The sequence below is a fragment of the Hyla sarda genome, chromosome 3 (genome assembly GCF_029499605.1).
Source record: "Hyla sarda isolate aHylSar1 chromosome 3, aHylSar1.hap1, whole genome shotgun sequence".
NCBI classification, from domain to species: Eukaryota; Metazoa; Chordata; class Amphibia; order Anura; family Hylidae; genus Hyla; species Hyla sarda.
Window position 1 is genome coordinate 348481788 of NC_079191.1, and position 23947 is coordinate 348505734.

General features: G+C 42.3%; 1 protein-coding gene across 1 annotated transcript in view; it reads right to left on the reverse strand.

The window, feature by feature from the left end:
• Positions 1 to 17022: 17022 nt before the first annotated feature.
• MTR (5-methyltetrahydrofolate-homocysteine methyltransferase) overlaps positions 17023 to 23947 on the reverse strand; it is a 110007-nt gene continuing 103082 nt past the window's right edge. The window contains exons 32-33 of the mRNA XM_056567527.1: positions 23336 to 23448; positions 17023 to 17759 (exon numbers count right to left, since the gene is read on the reverse strand). Coding sequence (XP_056423502.1) covers positions 17670 to 17759; positions 23336 to 23448 — 203 coding nt within the window. The 3' untranslated portion in view covers positions 17023 to 17669. The remainder of the gene's footprint in view (positions 17760 to 23335; positions 23449 to 23947) is intronic.

Sequence of the window (23947 nt, forward strand, 5' to 3'; positions counted from 1 at the left end):
GGCTGAGTACCCCTTTAAGGGTGCATTCACACTGTGGATATCTCGCTGAACCTCCGCTCGCAGAATTCAGCAAGTCGAGATTCAGCCTGGCAGCTTTAGGACTGCGCGTCACTGTGCCGTCACCATTGATGGCTATGCAGTGCTTGCGTAATTCCGCTCAAAAGGACGAACATGTCCTTTCTTTCAGCGGAACAATTTCAGCGGCGGAAATGTCCACCACTGAAATTGCTCAGTGTGAACGGGTCTCGCGGAAGACCCATTCACACTAATGTTAAAGTTCACGGCGCAGAATTCTGTGGGAATTCCGTAGTGTGAACAGACTCTAATGGTGTCTTTTATGAACACCACTCATTTGTTGCTTTTCTATTAGTGGACACATGGACACAGGTTTTCACAGTTTTTTTTTAGCCTTCTGTAGGTCTTTTTCTGTTACCTTTTACTACTTTTTTCACCTCGTAGTGAGCTCTTGGAGTAATCCTAGCAAGATGATAGAGCTTGCTTCAAATATGAGTATAGAACTTGCTCAGGATGTAAGCCTGCTCTATATACGGCAGGTGTTGGCTGTATTTTACAGCCAACAGTCGCCAATAGTTTAAAGGGGAACAACAAAGGGAAAAATATATTTTCAAATCAACTAATGTCAGAAAGTTATACAGATTTGTAAATTACTTCTATTTAACTATCTTAATCCTTCCAGTACTTATCAGCTGCTGTATGTTCCAGAGGAAGTTGAGAAGGTCTTTCCAGTCTGACCACAGTGCTCTCTGCTGCCACTTCTGTCCGTTTCAAGAACTATCCAGAACAGGAACAAATCCTCATAACCTTCCAGTACAGTGAAAAAGTTTAAGCATGCATGGGATAGAAATAAGGCTACCCTTTATATAAGATAGTAATGGAAGTTGGAGTATAAAAATTACTGAGTATCTGGCGCGATCCACATCAGTAATGTTGTTCCAAACAGATGTTGGTAAAAGAGTCATTATTAGACAATTAACACAGACGCGGTTCGAGGTAGCAACCTCTTTCTCAATGTGAGTATGGCTTTAACATGTACCTTTAGCCACTCTCTGGTGGTCTGAGCCTGATGACTCCTTGTCCTGTTGAAGGATGGCACTGTAGTTGGGGACCTTCAACAAGATATGTGCAGATGGTCAGCTATACCTATAGCATTATCCATTTAAGGATTGTGGGATGAGGACCAACAGTCCTAGAGAATACCGGAAAAATGCTTTCCAGACTATGACACTGCCACCACTAGGTTGTGGAACCCCAGTGGTGCACCCTCGAGATACAGCTTTATGCTCTTTTCAGCAGACACAGCCATCTGTATAGTTCAGCAGATAACAGGACTTCTCATTCCAGATTCCCTTCAGCCATGTTTCCATGTTCTATTGACATCATATCCTTGAACCATGCTTGGCATTGATTGCGATGATCAGGATTGTCAGGAGCACCTTTGTTGGTCTTCAGCTACTGAACTCCAGTACATGTATGGTATGCTACATGGTTATTGTGACAATTTGTTTCCTTAGCCTACTGGGCCAGTTTGTCCACTGTGGAAAACAGTTGCTGACAAGCCAAACATGCCACCCGATGCTCACCTCATGGATCAAGCACAAGCCTGCTGTGTAGTTCTGTCCGATGTCTGTCCATGATTTATCCAGTCTTGGTACACTCTTACTACCATGGTCAGGCAACAGTTGTTGCTAATTTTGTGATCATTCAGTTTAATTATTAAAATGAACCTGTCATTAGAAAAAAACTTTTTTATATAATGTAGAAAATATATGTTGGTTAATAAGTGTGTGTTTTTTTTTCTACCTGCAGCTTGTGCCGGTGTGTCTTTGTGAGGAGACTAAATACAGGAAGTGTGGGTGGACAAGCAAGGCCCTGTGCACCGGGGACCGGCGGGGCCCTGTGCACCGGGGACCGGCGGGGCCCTGTGCACCGGGGACCGGCGGGGCCCTGTCCACCGGGGACCAGCGGGGCCCTGTCCACCGGGGCCCTGTCCACCGGGGACCAGCGGGGCCCTGTCCACCGGGGACAAGCGGGGCCCTGTCCACCGAGGACAAGCGGGGCCCTGTCCACCGAGGACAAGCGGGGCCCTGTCCACCAAGGACAAGCGGGGCCCTGTACACCGAGGGCAAGCTGGGCTCTGTACACCGAGGGCAAGCAGGGCTCTGTGCAGTGAGGCTCTATGACATGCTCCTGACTCACACATCAGAATGATTGACAAGCCAGGAGCCTGCACAGATCCCTACTTGTCCTGCCCTCACTTCCGGTATTTGGTCTCTTTACAGAGACACACAGGCAATAGCTGCAGGAACAGCATTTTTTCATCCAAAAATATACACATTTTTTAATCAATGTATATTTCAAATCTACATATAACGATATTATCTACATTATATAAAAAAAAGTTTTTGTTAATGACAGGTAAACTTTTAAACATTAACTGACACATATAGACATTGACATGGAAATTAAAACACTAACAAGAAAAAAAACAAATAAATAAATACAAGTTTTACGCTATAGGCCAATTGCTTACAAAATTTGGGTCAAAAGTTCTATATAATGATTTAACATTATATAATATTACTTTATACATTTACAAAGGACATAGTTCACATAAAATCTTATGTTTCTACTTCATTATAAATACTCTTTGTAGATTACTTCCAAAAAGTAATAACACAGTAGCTATAGATCACTAAAAACATAAAAAGCTAATACAATATACCGTATACCATATATGTAATCTGCCTGTTTGTCTTGGCAAGTTTCTCTGTACACAGTAAGGTTTGTACAAGGTAATATTTTATCAGGCAGAATAAATCTTATTGCTTTTATTTTAATAGCTCGTTATACAAATTTATTTTTCCCATAAGGTTTCTGGCATGCTTAACCCCTTCCCAACCCAGTGAGCTTACATAGTGCGTGTTAGTGTAGGATGATGGCAATCAGATTTACTGGCAAGCTTTGGTAGTTTGTCCTTCTCACGCAATCACGCTACCTTAAGATGTTTATCAAGGAAACAATCTTGGCTTCAGTTTACAAGTTTGAGTGCAATTTAATAAGAAGATTTACCTCAAATAAATTTAAGATGGACGGTATCCAGACCTGTCTATTAAATAAGAAACTGCTTGGCTTCTGGCATGCATTGCATGTTCTATGGGGCAAACAATATTCGTTTTAGGTCACTTTGTGGTTTTTAGTACAAAAAATAAAATAAGTAAACGAAGTGCAAATGTTTCTACCGTCACCGTTTATGAAGGATTAACTTATCCATTGTAAGGACATATAAAAAAAAAAATTATTCCTATTGTAAAACAACAATATATTCATGTTATTTTATGTACAAGTGTTCAAGGTCACAGCGCACAAAGAGGCTTCGGACCGTGTATAAGCTGTTTTTGTTTAATCCCCTTCAGTATGCAGCGTTTCGGCAGCTATTGCTGCCGAAACGTTGCATACTGAAGGGGGTTAAATGAAAACAGCTTCTACATTATCCGAAGCTTCATTGTGTGCTGTGATTTTGCACTTTTCTATATTAAAGTCTACACACAGTGGCTGGTCTCTGGTGCTGTCTAGGATCTCTAAAAGGGGTTATCCACCATAAGGTGACAGTAGTACTTACTTGCCAGGATCCGCACTTGTCTTGGGGCTAAATGGTTGTGTTGTGAGTCCACCATAAGGCTGCTGCTTCGTTTTTGTGAAATGGCTATTTCCTGTTGGAGTTCCCTCCATCCAACTACAAGTCCCAGGATCCCTTGTTTGTAAGTGTGAGGTCACTTTTCTCCCACCTAAACATAAGTTCCTGCCACCCTTTGGAGCACAGCTGCGCTTGCTATTCATGAAACTACAATTCTCTGCATCCCTGTGGAGAATGATGATCTTCCCACTTACCATAACTATAGAGCAGTGTATTTCCAAACATGGTGTCTCCAACTGTTGCAAAACTACAACTTCCAGCATGCCTGGACAGCCATGCTGGGAGTTGCAGTTTTGCAACAGCTGGAGACCCACTGTTTGTAAAATACTGCTATAAAGAAACTGTTAATGACAGTTGAATAACATATGAAGAATCCACTAAAATTGGCAAAATACAACAGTGATGTTCCGGCCAATATGGCCTTTGTGAAGCCAAAAGAGAATTAAATTAATGTTCTTTTTTGCTTGACACAGTCTCTATTGGCCACAACATCATTGTTGTATTTTGGCAGTTTTTAATGGACTCATAATAAAGAGAAATGTTGTCTTGTGAACATTGGGCCAGAGCCTTGGATTCTTTGTATATCATACTGTACAAACAAATGATCAGGAGGCAGGCCCCACCAAGGTGAGCACGGAGACTTTCAAATGATGCATAAGACAAACTAAGGCTACATGCACACCACGTTTTCCCTACATTTTGAACCGTATACGGCTGGGGAGAGGGGGCGGAGAGTCGGGGGCGGGGCAACCGCATGCTGCCGTATGCGGTCCCCTATCTAATGTATTTCAATGAGCGACCGGAGTGAAACGCTGCCTCCGGTTGGCTCCGTTTTGCCCCGTATACGATTTCCTGACCGGACCTAGAAACGCTGTCGACAGCGTTTGTAGGTCCGGTCGGGAAACCGTATACGGGGCAAAACGGAGCCGACCGGAGGCAGCGTTTCACTCCGGTCGCTCATTGAAATACATTAGATAGGGGACCGCATACGGCAGCATGCGGTTGCCCTGCCCCCTCTCCCCAGCCGTATACGGTTCAAAACGTAGGGAAAACGTGGTGTACAGGTAGCCTTATTTAGATTGACAAATGAATAAACCTATTATTAATGCTAAAGTGTAAATGGAGGAAAAAAATGGCAAAATCTTCTCAGGGGGATAAAACCACCTTTGGGTTTATTAATGACAGAAAGAAGAGCTGGATTATAAGTATTTGTAACAGGGAAAATAATATTGATGGGAGTAAGGTGGCTGGTAACTACTTTTACTAATGAATAGCTTCTTTTGTTCTGTATTATGAAAAGGGAAGTCCAAAATATAATCTGTTTGGGCAGAGCATTAATTCTAATCATATGGGTTCATTGTTGGAGACTGACGTTTTAGGTGAACCTGTGTGTTTACAGCTCAATAAGACACTGGGGACATAAATAAAAACTACTGTAATTTCTTTTACAGCTATATAAGTTTTTCCTGCCACCATTTTAATACCTCTCTTGTACTGGTTTATTTTTGTGCCACTTTTTTTTCCCCCCCGGCACCAAATTTGCAGATTTTGGCAAATTGTAAATCCTGGAAAATTCTGTCAGAAGCATCTCACATTATATTTCATGATAACTAGAGCCCAGACAAGCAATAACTGTATGGATAAAACATGGCCAGGGGTTAAAGGAAAACGGTCAGCTTGCTCCCCCTGCACTAACCGGTGGCACTGGCTGGTAGTGTGGGGGACGCTGATCAGTTTGATGCTTACTGTGCCCGGATCCCCCCGCAAAATCTTTGACTTTTCTGTATATGCTAATTAGGTGCTAACTGACACAGGCCGGGGTAACTGGCACTCTGATGTCAGCACCGCCCAGCTCATCGAAATTTCTCCCCTCCCTCTTCATTACAGAGTGGGGAGAGGAGGGAGAGGCAGAGGCAGAACTATTGATGAGCTGGGTGGCGCTGCGGACTAGCGGTGCTGACGTCAGAGTACCAGTAACCCCGCCTGTGCCAGTTAGCACCTAATTAGCATATTCAAAAAATCAAAGATTTCGGACGAATGGATCCGTGCACGGAAGGCACCAAACTGATCAGCATGCCCCGCACTACCAGCCAGTACCGCTGGTTAGTGTGGGGGGGAGCAAACTGGCAGTTTTCCTTTAAATGAGAGTGCAGTAACCATGAAATAAATAACTAATATATAACACTGAAATAAATAATAACACAACGAAAATATTACATTTTTGACGTGAAGAGTTTCAATTATGTGCCCCAATGAGTCGAGATGGCATCCATTCAGCTATCTTATGGAACTCAAGTTTGCATGTAGCGGGCATAAATTATGGTGACTTCAGTGCATGGGTGCGAAGCCCTGCCCACCTGGCAAGCGAGACACCGATCCCTCAAAAGTGGCAAAATTTAGCAACTGTTCGCTGATCTGAGCCAGGCACAGAGAATAATAAACTCCTCCCATTGTGTCTCATTGTTTTGGTGAAAAAACAACGGATCCTTTTATTGGATGTTGGCAGCAAGATTTTATAAGGAAAAAGTAAATAAAAAATAAGCTATGTGATGGGAGACAACAGAACAAGGGCAATCCAAAGCAATAGTAGGTTGGTCATGGAGGTTTCACTGTTCAAATGTCACCACAGTCTGTGACAAGCAAAGTATGAAGTATATACTGGAACCATCCAAACTTATATCCTACAATGCAGCTTTACTGCAGCCAACGGTAGGTGGAATATATCATAAACCAGGTTTAAAGGGGTACTCCGCTGCTCAGCGTTTGGAACAAACTGTTCCAATCGCTGGAGCCGGGAGCTCGCAACGCCATAGCCCAATCCCCTCATGACGTCACACTCCGCCCCCTCAATGCAAGTCTATAGGAGGGGGCGTGACAGCTGTTACGCCCCCTCCCATAGACTTGCATTGAGGGTGTGTGGCTATCAGGGGAGGGTGGCTATGACGTTCCAAACGCTGAGCAGCGGAGTACCCCTTTAACGAATATATAGGAAATCAGCTCTCCAAAGGTTACAGAAGAAATCCCAGCGCATGGAACACCACTGTGCAGGTGGTCAATCCAAATTAATAAAGTGGTCCAGCGCTAGCAGGAGTAGTGGTATAAAAGCTTCATCTTTATTCCAAATGCGATAAAGTCAGCAAAATGGCAAATACAGGTACCAAGTGCAGGAATAGAGCTTGACAAGCCTCATGGTAGACCACTTTATGAAAAGCATACCGCACAAGTGTGTATTGCTCCTAATAGTGCTGACACAACTGCTAAATTTGCAGACGGAGACACTAATTAAAACCAATACCACAATTGCACCAAATCTCATGAACACAGATAAAGGATATAACACCTTCCAGATCACATTTTACATAAGAAATACAAAGAACTATCTGACAGTAAGCACATAAATAAATACAGGGAAAAAATTAAAATAAATGTTACATATATATATATATATATATATATAAATGAATTCAATATATACAAGAAATCTAACCTAGCACAAAGTGCACATAGAGAGAAAAAAAAAAAAAACATATGTAAGATGTTATCCTTGGATTGAGTCCTGTTCACATTAGATTTTTTGTTAAGGCACATTTACACATAGCGATACTTAGGACTAGTGCACATTGTGGTCCTCTTCCATATACAAGATCAGTCCTTAGAGCATTGTTTCCCAACCAGGGTGCCTCCAGCTGTTGCAAAACTACAACTCCCAGCTTGCCCGGACAGCCTGTCCGGGCATGCTGGGATTTGTAGTTTTGCAACAGCTGGAGGCACCCTGGTTGGGAAACACTGGCTTAGAGCTTGGTATAGTGTTCATTTAAAATTATATATATGTGGTGCATTTAGGTATATGAGTTCAGTGCATGGGTTATATTTTTACAATTTTTTTAAATAAATGCATTTCTTGTATATATTTAATTCATTCCTATTTGTATATATATATATATTTTTTTTTTTCTCTGTATTTATTTATGTGCTTACTGTCAAAAAAAAATTTTCTTTGTATTTCTCATGTAAAATGTGATCTGGAAGGGGTTAAATCCTTTATGTGTGTTCATCAGGTTTGGTGCACTTGTGGTATTGGTTTTAGTTAGTGTCTCTCCTGCAGGTGTGTCAGCACTATCTTAGGAGCAATAAACACTTGTGCAGTATGCTTCTGATAACGTTTCAAGCTCTATTCCTCCACTTGGTACCTGTATTTGCCATTTTGCTGATTTTATACCACTACTCCTGCTAGCGCTGGAATACGTTCTTAATAAACTAAGATTAAGTGAGCAATGCTGACATCTAGGGGAAAGTAATGGAATCTTTTTGCACCACAATGTCAGGAGGTCACAGAAGACCTGATGGCTGCACAATATACCTAGCACAGTGATGGCGAACCTTTTTGAGCCTGAGTGCCCAAACCGTGATGCACGCCAACTTTTTTCCCCTCAAAGTGCCAGCACAGCAATTAAATCAGAATACTGAGGTTTAAGATTAGAAAAAACAACTCATACAGTTATCATAACTAATTAATATCTTTTGTTTTAAAAGAAGAACACAACAACAGAGTTCAATGATCCAAACTTGTTTTTTATTTTTTTATTGATAGTTTATAGTTCCCCCACATTAGGTTGTAGTTCCCCCACATTAGATTGGCAGCACAGCTCCCCCACATTAGGCTAGCAGTATAAGTCCCCCCACAGTAGATTGGCAGCACAGTTCCCCCCACATTAGGCTGGCAGTATAAGTCCCCCACATTAGGTTGTAGTTCCCCCAACATTAGGTGCAGTATAGTTCCCCCACATTAGGTTGGCAGCCTAGTTCCCCCCCACGTTAGGTTGGCAGCCTAGTTCCCCCCCACATTAGGTTGGCAGCCTAGTTCCCCCACGTTAGGTTGGCAGCCTAGTTCCCCCCACATTAGGTTGGCAGCCTAGTTCCCCCCACGTTAGGTTGGCAGCCTAGTTCCCCCCACGTTAGGTTGGCAGCCTAGTTCCCCCGACGTTAGGTTAGCAGCCTAGTTCCCCCCACGTTAGGTTGGCAGCCTAGTTCCCCCCACGTTAGGTTGGCAGCCTAGTTCACCCCACGTTAGGTTGGCAGCCTAGTTCACCCCACATTAGGTTGGCAGTCTAGTTCACCCCACATTAGGTTGGCAGTATTGTTCCCCCACATTAGGTTGGCAGTATAGTTCCCCCACATTTGGTTGGCAGTATAGTTCCCTCCACATTAGGTTGGCAGTATAGTTCCCCCCACATTAGGTTGGCAGCCTAGTTCCCCCCCACATTAGGTTGGCAGCCTAGTTCCCCCCACATTAGGTGCAGTATAGTTCCCCTACATTAGGTGCAGTACAGTTCCCTCACATTAGGTGCAGTACAGTTCCCTCACATTAGGTGCAGCCTTCAGGTATATACAGTGTATGGCTGGAGGCTGTATGTCTGTGTACTGCCCCACTTCAGTGCTCTGTCCACCGCTCCTCCGGTCAGGGGTCACAATCTACTGCTATGGCCTTCAGGCCATAGCAGTAGATCCCGGGACCGGAGGAGCGGTGGACAGAGCACTGAAAATGACATACATACAGGTAACTTACCATGCACGCGCACCACCTCGCTGCTCCGCTCGGCTCTGCTGTTGCTATGGACGTCCCTGTGTGCGCTACCTCCAGGCAACCCTGAATTTTTAAAGTCAATGCAGGGCCGCAGAAAGGTAACCGGGGCATCCATGTATCCCGAAAAGATCTTTCGGGACACAGGGATGTCCCAAATGGGCTGATGGGCCGCGTGCCATAGATTCGCCATCACTGACCTAGCATGTAGTGTGCAAAATGTGATTTTAGGATATTGAAATGTGTGTGCTGTTTCTTTAGACGTATGATTCAACCATCATATTGACTGGTAAGTAACGTGAAACTAGAGTCATATAAACTATTGTTCTATGTATTAATATTAAACAGTGGTGCCCAACCAGTGAGCCTCCAGCTGTTGCAAATCTACAACCGTAAGCATGCACAGACAGCCAAAGGCTGTGCTGGCTGTAAGCAAGCAGCTGGTAAAATGGTGAGTGGGAGGCAAGACGCTTCAGTGATACATAAGACTGGAGTTTGGGTCCAGGTTTTGGGAGTGACTGAAGGTTCTGAAAATAAAGTCCGTCCCATACTCCAGTTCTGGTGTGTGTTGCAGTCCTGAACATGATGTCCCCAAAGTTTGAGAACTAGAAGAGATCGTTGCTCTGAAGCAGATCAGTTTGTCTGTGATATGTTGGATACTGATACATTGCTCTGGGGATGTCCGATACTTTTCTTCTTAAATGGGCACTGTCAGATACAAAAAACTTTTGATATGTTGTAAAGCATGTATAACCAAAAATTCTGACATTTTTCAGTATTTCATAATGAAAAAGCCAGTCAAACAACTGCCCCCTGCCTGCTTGGACACATACTAGTCCCGTTGTGTCCATGCGTCATCACATATGTCATGGACACACTTCCTTGATTGACAGCTGTGAGTGCAGGGCTCACAGCTGGCGGAAAAATCCTCCCACTGTCAGCTTGTGTCCCGCTACTGTCAGTGAGGACAAGCTGGGAGTTGTAGTTTTGCTAATGCTGGAGGAGATGTGAGCAGACAGAATACTGAGGGAGGGGGCGGGGACCTGCACAGTGAGGCCACACCCCCTCCCTTTAAGAGGAGTTCAGACTAGTGAGCTAAATAAAAAGTGTAATAAAAAAATAAATAAAGGTGCTAGACACATAAAAACTAGATGTACATGGTCAGGATTAGGTACTATTTATATTTAAAAAAAAATGTTTTTTTGTTATATCTGAAGGGTAGACTTTTAGCACTCGCCAATACCAATCACCAAATTTTTTTCTATGTAGTGACAGGGTTTTTTTTTCTAATTGGAAAAAGTTTTTTTTTTTTTTAGTTTTTATTAGAGGAAGGGCATTTATATATATATATATATATATATATATATATATATATATATATATATATATATATATATATATATATATATATATATATATATATATATACATGCATACATGCTTGAAAATGGCTCCAGGAGGAGTTGAAACATTGTAATGCTGACATGAGATATTAAATCACACTGTTTTTTGGAGTGCTGCGCCTGTTTTTGGTATATATATATATATATATATATATATATATATATATAAAAGATTTGACTATTTAAAAAAAGGGGGGAGGGGATTCAAACTTTTATTAGGGAAGAGGTTAATTCACATTTATTATTATTTTTCCCCCCCTTTTTTAGTTCCCATAGGGCACTATTACATGCAACGTGTAGATTGCATACACTGATCAATGATATACCAAAGCATAGCATTGATCAGTGTTATCTGCGCTCCTTTGCTACTGCCTGCCATGGATGGCTGCAGTAAAGGAGCGATGATTGGACGACACAGAGCAGGGTAAGGGACCTCCGGCTGTCCTCACAGCTCAAAGTTGATTGCGGTGACTAAAAATCCTGAAGTTATCTGCCGGTTAGCTCTGGCATGCTCGGGATCAGCATGCCAGAGCTAACCGGCAGTTAACTTCAGGATTTTTAGTCACCGCAATCAACTTTGATCGCGGCGTCTAAAGGGTTAATGCAGGACATCACCGCGATCGGTCCCGGCTATGATGCACGCTCAGCTGCTGGGCACGCTGCATAGTTCGGCACCTCTGTGATACCCTCATGCGGGGGTCCCGTCGGTGTTTATCAGATTAGGTATGGCGGACATTTGCATGAGTATAAGTACTCGTGCAAATGTCCAGTATCGGTCCCGTTACCGATACCAGTATCGGGACATCCCTACACTGCACCAAAGAAAACTGACTTTGGGGCTGATGATGCCAAGTTTTGGGTTAGATGCACAGAAGTTTATGTTATGTAAATAACCTGAGGTGAAGGACGATTAAGTCTCTGTTATACCGCATGATGCAAGGGGAACTTCTTGTATGTAAATTATTACAATAAATTCAGAACTATTGATCTGTGAACCTGCCTGTTTGGGTCTGTTTGCTTGCTGGCAAGACTGTTTAAAGGAGTCACATACTACAATGCATGCTGGGTGTCATAGTTTTCCAACAGCTGGAGGCACAATGCTATAAGTTAAAGTTTCTTATTAAAGCCATACCCTTGAAGGGAAATGGACAGCCTGTTCACCGGCACTAAACCCAATATACTATAGTACAGGTGAACAGCATTAAAATAAGGGTTCACTTACATAAATTGGTAGATTGGAATAAAAGTTCTGCCTCCTGATATTTGCATTGCTACAGCACTGCTGTGCGCAATGGAGGCAGGAAGCCGGCTTGCCGAGCTCCCCTGTCTCCTCTATACACCATGCAATGCCCGCCCATCTGATGAATAATCTAAATTCTTCACTCTCATATCCTAGTGACATGAGAGCCTGCAGGCACATAAGCACTGTCTATGAAGAAAGCAGCTCCTGAGCTCTCTTCAAATTAAGGTGCATGCACATAGAATCCAATATAAGTATATGAATGCACAGAGACAGAGAAAGTTATCTTAAATGACAATCATAAAAGTGGCTATCCACCCATATTAGATTGATGGGGGTCAAATTTCCAGAACCCCACCAATCTGAAATTTGAAAAGGCCATGGCACTCGAGTGAGGGCTCCAGCCTTTTCAAAGATTGATGGCCTACCTTGAAGATAGGTCATCAGTACTTAAATTCTTGATAACCCCTCTAATATTGGTCCTCACAGGACGTACTGTGTGCTTTATATGTGATATTTAAAGGGATACTTCGCTGCTAGCCATCTTATGGATAGGGGATAAGATGTCTGATCACAGGGGTCCCGCCGCTGGGGCTACCCCGAGATCTCCTGCAGCACCCGGCATTCTATACTAACGCTGGGTTCCAGCAACAGTGGTCATGGCCACGCCATGCCCCCTCTATTCATGTCGGCCGACACGCCCCCTCCCATAGACATGAATGAAGGGTGTGTGGTGTGAATGGAGGTGGTGTGGCTTGACGTGACAGGAGGGCGTAGCCGTGACGTCACAATCATGACCTCCAGCTCTGAGCGTTCTGAACAAAAATTCAGCACGCTGGAGCACTGGAGTACCCCTTTAATAGTTATACGTGGCCACATCTCACTAATATTTAATTTTCCAAACAAAATAGAAATGACATTTACGCCAAATACAGAAATAACAATTACTCCATGTGTACTGAGGAGAAGGACCTGCCATTACATCTTGCCACTAAAACCAGTCAAAACTACAATCTCATAGGAATTAACTCTTTATTGTCAGGTCCCTTACATTATACAAACAATTGATATATAATTATCCCAATTTTTCTTCTGGTAAACACCTTTCCACATACAGAATTTCCAGGTGAACAACAGTTTTCCCATACAGTAAATTAATGTCACTCTTAATAGAACTAAAACAAAGCAGAAGAGCGTTCCATAGTGTAAAACCACCGGCAGGTAATTCGCACGATAGGTGAGGAACTCTTACCAAAGGTGGTTGTGTGGACTCACACACAACAATGGTCAACTTGAGTGAGGGTGTAGGTCTGGTCTGCAGCCTTCCCCGACCAAATGATCAGATTCATGCAACAACTTTGTGGGGTGGAGGGGGATTCTGCGGCGCTGACCAGGACAAGCACATCAGGTAAGGTAGGAAAGATTTATTGGATAAAATGCAATGCGTTTCATTGCGCTTGCACGGTTTCATCAGGCATAGCAAGACAGGGGAGGAGCATTATATACAGGGTAGAATTAACCCTTTCACAGGTTACTAGTATATTAAAACAAATTAACTCTTTCTTAGAGCTGCTGATTCGGATAAACCGATGCTATTACTAGCAAAGACTACTAGGTAAGTACCAGAGACAAACAAATAAATATAAGTATATACATACGAAAGTATCTAAAACAAAAAAAAAATTCTACAAGATGTATCGATTTCAACTGCAATGAACAAATGGATGTGTGTATATGCATCAAAGTATATATAGAGAAACAATTTTTTATATAAAAGGAAAAAGTCCTCACACTAAAAGGGATGCATATAGCCACATGCATTTATCTTAAAAATATATACATCAGAGAAAAATAAACATAATACACAATGCAATAAAATATGCATAAATAAAATTATACAACCCATGTGTATCACGGAACTAAGAACAATCCGTAAAACTGAAGGGCCACCTAGCGTGCATTCTAAATCGCCTCCTTGAGTCCCTGAGGGAACAATGTGGCGAGTTTGTGGATCCAAAACGATTCCAGATTGAATAATCATTGGAATAGATTTGGATGATCTTCTGGGATTTTTTTTCAAGAATAATGAAACAAAAGGGAATCAATCTCATTTTTATGAACACTTTAAAAGTGTCTCGAGACACTATGAAGTAGGAAATTATTTTTTATGTTTGATCGCTGCTTGCACATGCGGAAATGCACCGTGCACCCACATATCTACTTTGATGCATATGCACACATGCATTTGTTCATTGCCGTTGAAACCAATTTGTCTTTTCACATGATTGTAGAAAAAAAACCTATGTTTTAGATCATTTCGTATGTTTATACTTATATTTTTATTTGTTTGTCTCTGGTACTTACCTATAGTAGTCATTGCCAGTGATAGCGTCGGTTTATCCGAATCAGCAGCTCTAAGAAAAAGTGTTAATTTGTTTTAATATACTAGTAACCTGTGAAAGGGTTAATTCTACCCTGTATATAATGCTCCTCCCCAGCCTGTCTTGCTATGCCTGATGAAACCGCACAAGCGCGGTGAAACGCGTTGCATTGTATCCAAAAAATCTCTCCTACCTTACCTGATGTGATTGTCCTGGTCAGCGCCGCTGAATCCCCCTCCACTCCACGAAGTCGTTGCATGAATGTGACTTTTAATAGAGTCACAAAATCGTGTCTATTTTCCAAATTTGAGGTTCATTAAACTATTTGCCTTATCTGACAATTTATTTGAATTCCCACATTAAAGAAGCACTCTAGGTTTTTGTTTTTTTCGCCCATATCGTGCACACTCACCACCACTATTACAACTGAGCCAACTGTTTCATTCCAGCACTGGTGCATCCATGTGTTTTAATAATGTAATTGGGTCATGTGATCACCAGCCAAACTAACAGAAAATCAGTTTTTAAAGTGGTCTGTCTTGGGTCAGCTCTACAGGATGACATCAGATCTCTTCTGGCAGCTGACAGACCCCTGCCCACATAGCTCCTTCCACATACTACTACTGCTATCTCTATGGGATCAGGATATATAGTTTATATATACCTCCCCTGAGGCTGCGTTTTTGCTGTACTTTTGCAGAACTTGCAGGAAAACAGTGTTATTTTAAGACATACCACAAGTCTGAAAACCACAACAAAGACATGCCCAAAAACGCAACAGAAACGCAACTTGTGAACATAGTCTAAAGAGTTCAAATATTCATAAAACAACTCAATTGTGAATACAGGTCAAATCACTTTTCTCTCATGGCAATATTTCTCTGAAAACGCAATTTGAAAAATAAAATGCATCAAAACTGCACATAACGTGAACTGACACCAACCCACATAGGTATATCAGCAGTTTAGGCTGCTGGAGTCTAGCCAAGTAAGGCTGGGTCCACACTACGTTTTGTCCCATACGGGAGCGCATACGGCAGGAGGGAGCTAAAACCTCGCGCTCCCGTATGTGACCGTATGCGCTCCCGTATGCCATTCACTTCAATGAGCCGACCGGAGTGAAACGTCCGGTCCGGTCGGCTCATTTTTGCGCCTTATGCGCTTTTACAACCGGACCTAAAACTGTGGACAACCACGGTTTTAGGTCCGGTTGTAAAAGCGCATACGGCGCAAAAATGAGCCGACCGGACCGAACGTTTCACTCCGGTCGGCTCATTGAAGTGAATGGCATACGGGAGCGCATACGGTCACATACGGGAGCGCGAGGTTTTAGCTCCCTCCTGCCGTATGCGCTCCCGTATGGGACAAAACGTAGTGTGGACCCAGCCTAATAGGACGACTGGTTACAATAAAGAGACTCCACCCCTCTCTCTGCAAAGCCAGAGGATTCATGAGAAATGTAGGAAGCAGTCAAACACTATTTCAGTGATTAAATTGGAGTCAGTGTGGCTAAAAACTCATGTCTGCCACATCAGCTAAAACAGGTAAGCACAAGGCATACACAAGAACCTCTACATTAGTCTCTAATAGCTTATCCTGCACTATATAAAAGCCCCCCAAAAAATACTGGAATGCTTCTTTAATACTGTTTTGGGTTGGGTATTTTTTCTTTTTATTAAAAAACATTACTGAGGAGAAAAATCAGATATTGTCTGAAATATTCTATAATTGCAGCTATAATTCAATACATTACAAAACCATAAAAACATGGTTAAGTAATGTTTAAAGTATACGTTAAAAAGAAGGTAAAGGGCATGAACAGTATCAGGCCTAGTCCACGCACAATCTGTTCTCACTTTTCAATTCACTTGGGGATTCTTGCAGAAATAAAAATCCAAGTGCCTCCTTTGCACCCTTCTTTAAGAATCCACCGCTGGACAGAAGATCAAAAGAAGAGGAGACGTCACATACACTCAATATTGCACAAGCAGAATTTCCAAAATCTCTTTTATGTGTATGGCCAGCTTTAATAAACATCTTCCCCCACAGTGCTTACCGTATTTTTCGCCATATAAGATGCACCCTTTTCTTCCCCAAAACTGTGCGTCTTATACGGCAAATACACATTAAAACCCTGTCCTATAGAGGCGGTCCCTGCGGCCATCAAGGGCCGGGACCCGCAGCTAATACGGGAAGTCACCGATCGCGGTGATGCCCTGTATTAACCCTTCAGATGCGGCAATGAAAGCTGACCGCCGCGTCTGAAACGAAAGTGACACTAACCCAGCTGCACCAGGAGGGACCTTACCTGCCTCCTCGGTGTCTGCTCCATGCCGGGATCCCCTGCATGGCCGGTGCTCTCCTTTGTCGTCATCACGTTGACGCACACGCCGTCCCGTCATCCAATAAGAGCGGTGTGCGTAGCGACATGATGGCGGCGACAGAGAGCGAGGATACCGGGCAGCAGAGACGGTCCGGAGCGACGGGACACCACGGGGAAGCGGCGACAGCGATGGAGGGCGACATCCAGGGCAGTGGTGATGAGCAGTGATGGGTCCGGAGCGGCGGGGACACGTGAGTATTACCTCCTATACCAGTGGTCTTCAACCTGAGGACCTCCAGATGTTGCAAAACTACAACTCCCAGCATGCCCGGACAGCCGTTGGCTGTCCGGGCATGCTGGGAGTTGTAGTTTTGCAACATCTGGAGGTCTTCTGGTTGAAGATCACTGTCCTATACTTTACATTGTATTCTAGATTTTCCTCCTTTAAAATTGGGTGCGTCTTTCATGTCGGAGCGTCCTATATGGCGAAAAATATGGTATATCAGGTAAAAGCTGTCAGAATCCACCTATTTTGGCTTAAAAAATTCTCCTGGAAAAAAAAAAAAAAAAAACACAGATACTTGTCCAGCATCTTATGTATGGTCTGTTTATGGTCATCCACAGGATGTCCATGACTGCCCCCTATTCTTTTAAGCAATTTGATCCACTATGAGAATCACCGGGGCCGGTGCTATTGCCTCACTGTAATCACACACAGACGCCCTATTCATTACATTTTGTCTTCTAAATCTGAAGTTAACAGTTTTGCTATCTCGGCTGAGCTGAATTGAGCAAACTATAGATTTTATCTATTTTAGGCACCAACACTAAGATACAGTAGTACCAGGATGTACTCAGGTTAGTGTCACAATATTGGGGTTAACCATTAAGTGGCTTTTAAAAAAGTGTCAAAGATCTGAAAAATACGTTTGAATAGAAAATAACCATCTGTAGGTTTCTGGTACAACTCAGAAACTGGTTTGACTAGCAGCATTAGGTAAAGTCCAGGTAAAGGAAAAAGTCTTGTTACTCTTCAGGGTCATAGCTGAGAATGGGACCAAGCCACTTTTCAACCTCTTTCACTGCCAAGTGTTTTCTGTGTGAATAATCTTCAACCTGAAACGAATAAAGTATAGATAAGAAATGTGAACAACCATGTTCTAGGAATGGTAATCTGAAAGGACCATGTCCTAGGAACTATCATATATTGGCTTACTTACCCCTATTAAACTTATCTATAGGCATTTTATTGGCGTTAAAAGGCAAAACAGACACCTAGCAATAAGGCTAGACTACGGAATCTTCGGGCAGAAAATTTCCGCCCGGAGATTCCGAGTGCGGCCAGCGCTGAGTGAATCAGTTGGCGCTAGGACCGCGCGGACACTGCAGTCTCCAATAGATTGCAATGTGTTCCGCGCGGATTTCCGCCTGAAGAAAGAGCAACGCCTTTCTTCCGGCGGAAATTTCCAAGCGGATTTTCCGTTCACAAATTCCGAAGTGTGAATTTGTGAACGGAAACCCATTCACTATACTATGCATTTTAGTAAGCGGAATTTCCGCCTGCAATTTTAAAGCGAAATTGCAGGCGGAAATTCCGTAGTCTGAACCGAGCCTAAAATGTTTTCGATCTAATAGACTGATCAGATCTAATTACCAAGAAAGTGTATTTCTACTTGTTATCTAACAAGAATCTCACTGTGTAAGGTGCCATCAAACAGCAAGATTTTCACTATTCTTTTCTTTAAAGGGGTATTCCGGGAATCCTTTTTGGCAAATGAAGCGATTTACACAAGGGTTGAAAATCACATAAGCTACCAAATGGAGAGATGTTTAAAATGACCTTTTAAAAGGGGTACTCCACTGGAAAACATTTTTTGAATCAACTGGCTCCAGAAAGTTAAACAGATTTGTAAATCACTTCAATTAAAAAAAATCTTAAATCCTTCCAGTAGTTCTCCGCTGCTGAAGTTGAGTTGTTCTTTTCTGTCTGACAACAGTGCTCTCTGCTGACACCTCTGTTTGTCTCAGGTAATGTCCAGAGTAGGAGCAAATCCCCATAGCTCTAATGCTTGGAACAGTTCCACAGACAAGCAGAGGTGTCAGCAAAGAGCACTGTTGTCAGACAGAAAAGAACAACTCAACTTCAGGAGCTGATAACTACTGGAAGGATTAAGATTTTTTTAATAGAAGTAATTTACAAATCTGTTTAACTTTCTGGAGCCAGTTGATTATATATATATATATATATATATATATATATATATAAAGTTTTTTCCTAGAATACCCCTTTAAGTCTGCTGCACTTGTGGGTCAAGTCCCGAGCAGACATATGTATACAGCTTATGAGTCCACTGCATCCATGACACCGTCTGCACTCTGTGCTGCCTATCATGCTTCTGTACAGTACAATATTATAGAGCTTTTCTTCCCTTGCTGTTCTGAGTTTATTCCTAAACCCACAGCCTCTATTGAACAAACTATTAGTAGATTTGGCTTTCAGAACTATTTGCACACTGGTGACATGACAACCAGTTATGTACCTCTTCCTGGGAAATCACCCTGGCACATCTACAGAACACCAGTGATCACATGTCTGCCATCTCTATCCTCATGTCCTCTCTTTACCTGGAAACGAGTGTTTCAAAAACTGATATTCTGAGTTTGTACCATCTACTAGACTACCTAGATCTGGTGTTTCCATTTCAGTGTGTGCTTGTACCATAACTCCTTGGCAGCTGTCTTGGGATTATGTTACACTCAGATCTCTCCTTCCCACCCTACATTCAATCACCTATATCAGTGTTTCCCAACCAGGGTGCCTCCAGCTGTTGCAAAACTACAACTCCCAGCATGCCCGGACAGCCAACGGCTGTCCGGGTATGCTGGGAGTTGTAATTTTGCAACAGCTGGAGGCACCCTGGTTGGGAAACACTGACCTATATGCTTATGTCACCTGCACCTCAACATCATCCCCAGAATCTACCCTTTTCTTCTTGTAGAAAGTCACAGTACATATCATTGCTCTGATTCATTGTCTTGCTTACTGTAACTCTTTACTAACTGGTCTTCTATTCTAGCCCCCCTATCCCATACACAGTCATGGTCGTAAATGTTGGCACCCCTGAAATTGTTCTAGGAAATGAAGTATTTCTCACAGAAAAGGATTGCAGTAACACAGGTTTTACTATACCCATATTTATTCCCTTTGTGTGTATTGGAATTAAACCAAAAAAGGGAGGGATAAAAGGTAATTGGACATAATGTCACACCAAACTCCAAAAATGAGCTGGACAAAATTATTGCCACCCTTAACTTAATATTTGGTTGCACACCCTTTGGAAAAAAATAACTGAAATCAGTCACTTCCTATAACCATCAATAAGCTTCTTACACCTCTCAGCCGGAATGTTGGACAACTCTTCCTTTGCAAACTCCTCCAGGTCTCTTATTGGAAGGCGCCTTTTCCCAACAGTAATTTAAGGATCTCTCCACAGGTGTTCAATGGGATTTAGATCTGGACTTATGGCTGGCACTTTGTTGCGCGATGTTTGTGGTCACTGTCCTGATGGAAGACCCAAGATCTCGGACGCAAACCCAGCTTTCTGACACTGGGCTGTACAGTGCGACCCATAATCCGTTGGTAATCCTCAGATTTTATGATGCCTTGCACACATTCAAGGCACCCAGTGCCAGAGGCAGCAAAACAACCCCAAAACATCATTGAACCTCCACCATTAGAGATGAGCGAAGTTACAGTGATTCGATTCGTCATGAACTTCTTGGCTCAGCAGTTGCTGACTTTAGCCTGCATAAATTAGTTCAGCTTGCAGGTGCTCCGGGGGGCTGGCAAAGGTGGATACAGTCCTAGGAGAGAGTCTCCTAGGACTGTATCCACCTTTTCCAGCCCACCGGAGCAACTGAAAGCTGAACTCATTTATGCAGGCTAAAGTCAGCAACTGCTGAGCCAAGAAGTTCATGACGAATCGAATCACTGTAACTTCGCTCATCTCTATCCACCATATTTCACTGTAGGTACTGTGTTCTTTTCTTTGTAGGCCTCATTCCGTTTTCGGTAAACAGTAGAATGATGTACTTTACCAAAAACTCTATCTTGGTCTCATCTGTCCACAAGACGTTTCCCCAGATGGATTTTAGCTTACTCAAGTTAATTTTGGCAAAATGTAGTCTGTATCAATAGTGGGGCGTCTCCTGCCATAGCGTTTAATTTAATTTAAAAGTTGATGGATAGTTTGCCTGACACTGATGCTCCCTGAGCCTGCAGGACAGCTTGAATATCTTTGGAACTTGTTTGGGGCTGCTTATCCACCATCTGGACTATCCTGCGTTGACACTTTTCATAAATTTTTCTCTTCCATCCATGCCCAGGGAGATTAGCTACAGTGCCATGGGTTGCAAACTTCTTGATAATGTGGACAAATCTAGATATCTGGAGATGTACTTGTAACCTTGAAATTTTTGATATTTTTCCACAATTTTGGCTCTCAAGTCCTCAGACATTTCTCTTCTCCTCTTTCTGTTGTTCATGCTTAGTATGGCACACACAGACACACAATGCAAGGGAACTTCTCTCCTTTTTTATCTGCTTTCAGGTGTGATTTTTATATTGCCCACACCTGTTACTTGCCCCAGGTGAGTTTAAAGGTGCATCACATGCTTGGAACAATCTTTTTCCACAATTTTGAAAGGGTGCCAATAATTTTGTCCAGCCCATTTTTTTGGTGTGACATTATGTCCAATTTGCTTTTTTTCCTCCTTTTTTGGTTTAGTTCCAATACACACAAAAGGAATAAACATGTATATAGAAAAACATGTGTTACTGCAATCCTTTTCTTTTTTTCAGGGGTGCCAACATACGGCCAACTTACGGCCATGACTGTATACTGAATGTAGCAGCCAGATATACCTTTCTATAAACAATTAGTAGAGGTGAATTGTTTAACAAAAACTACTATGGCAGGAACTAATCTATACATGAATAAACCACAAAGTAGACATCAATGCATAATGCATCACAAAGATCAGAATGACCCCTCAATAATCCAATAAAAATCAAACATATAAGATCTAGATAAAGTCGGTGAGGGACAATGGAAGTCTATGAGTGTACTCGCTGACAATCAGCACTGCCCAAATGAAATATATACATTATAATCTGATTCAATGCATCTATGTACACAAATATATGATGCTAATAATCACAAACTATGGTATAAATGCTAATAGTACACGCACTGTGGTATAGATTGCACATAGCCCCATGTGGCACAATATAATTGCATTCAATTCTATGAAATGGACGTAAGGTATATGTATACGACGTGCAGTGTGCTCAGTGAGGATTAATAGTAAACAAAACACCAAGCCCAATATTGCACACAATCCTAATCAGTGTTTATACCATGGTTTGAGATTATTAGCATCATATATTTGTATGCAGTGTATCAGATTAAAATTGCATACATATCATTTTGGCAGTTTGCAGATTGTGCTTATTGTCGCGAGTACATTCATAGACCTCTGTGTAGACTTGATGTTTTGAGCAAGGTATTCTTTTTTTTTTGGTGATACTTTTCTATCTAACTGCTACTCCGATGCCTCCAACCTGTCACTTCTTTGTTTGCCCATACTCTTATCCAAAAACCTCTCTACAGTGCTGCACCCCCCAACACCTCTGCCATGCTCTATGGGGGACATGTATCATTATTTGTCTATGGTAGAAGCAGTTTACCCCTTTTGCTGAATTCTAAATTATGCGCAGAAGCGCTAATTTTATCAATCAAGCGCAATGAGCTTCATAAATTGCGGACAAATATAGTAATCTCCTCAATCCGCTCTTTGAAAAATGAACTCTATGATTTAGAGCATCTTGCTACATGCAGTCCAAGATGGCTTATCTTTGTGTTAAAAATATGGTTATTGAGCAAGATTTTTGCGGATAAATAAAATGTATGCAGTTAATAAATTTGTACGTACTAAATATGTCACTCCAAGGTACACCGAAACCTACACGTCTGGAGGAAATGCTCCACCAGAATGTGCGCAAAAAAAAAGATGCAAAAAAAAAACAAAAACGGCTTTTGCGGAAAAATAAAAACACAAAACAGGGGTAAAATCATTGATACATGTCCCCCTATGTGTTTACAATAATACATGCTGAAGTTTGTCCTCTGCGGTACCTTGGCTATAAATAGCGATACAGTTTAGGACTGGATCATTAAAAACACCATTGTACAGTGGTCCCTCAACATACGATGGTAATTGGTTCCAGGTGGACCATCAGTTGTTGAAACCATTGTATGTTGAGGGATTCGTACCATGGATCATACTTGCATGTTCCCTTCGTTCCGGACAGTCATTTTGCCGCTCCTCTGCTGCCGCTTCCTTGCACCGTCGCTCAGAGAGCGACGGCGCTGGGCAGCAGCAGCAGAGGAGCGGCAAAATGATGGGCCAGTGTGGCGGGGACAATTATCATTCAGCGACGCACATTTAACGGCTATCCAGTGGCAGCTGAAGCAGTCAGTGCTGCTGGATAGCTGTTTTTGCGATGGCCCCAACACATAGAACCATCCTATGTTGATGCCGCCTTCAACAAACGTATGTTGAAATGATCGTATGTCGGGGCCATCGTATGTCGGGGGGATCACTTTATAGGCATCTTCATCAAACTGTACCTGATCTTTAGAAATTTTTCCAACAGCAAAATATTTGGACATTGGACTAGAAAACATCAACCCAGACACTGCAGCGGCTGGGGACATAGCAAGTGATTCCGTCAACTTTATTCCTATAGTAAGATACAAGAGATTTAATTAATAGAAGAACACACATTAAACCACTAAAATGCAAATATATATGAACCATTTACAGTTTTGTAACAGATTTTCTAACACTGAAGCTGTGCAAAAAACAAATTTACCAAACTACGTAAGCAAAATGTACACCTTAGTTTGTCTCAGCAATGAAAAATCTAATTGTAGAATTCAAATAACTGTATTCACTGGTTAATTTGATATACACCCTAGATGTTGAATGTCAGTTTTTCACATGAATGGAGTCCGTCGAAGATCCCTTAGTCTCGTGGAAAAAAAAAAAAAAAGTGCAGGCAACATATTATGTAATAGTTCGATCGCTTGAGCTGTGTGAGAGGGACTACTTTCCATGCAGGTGAGTGGAGGGACACAGGAAAACTGAGCTCTGGTAACTAGGGAAAGTCACAAGAGAGTGAGGAAACCCAGAGCTGAAGGCACATGAGGAAATACTGTAAGCTAAAAAAGAGGGAAACA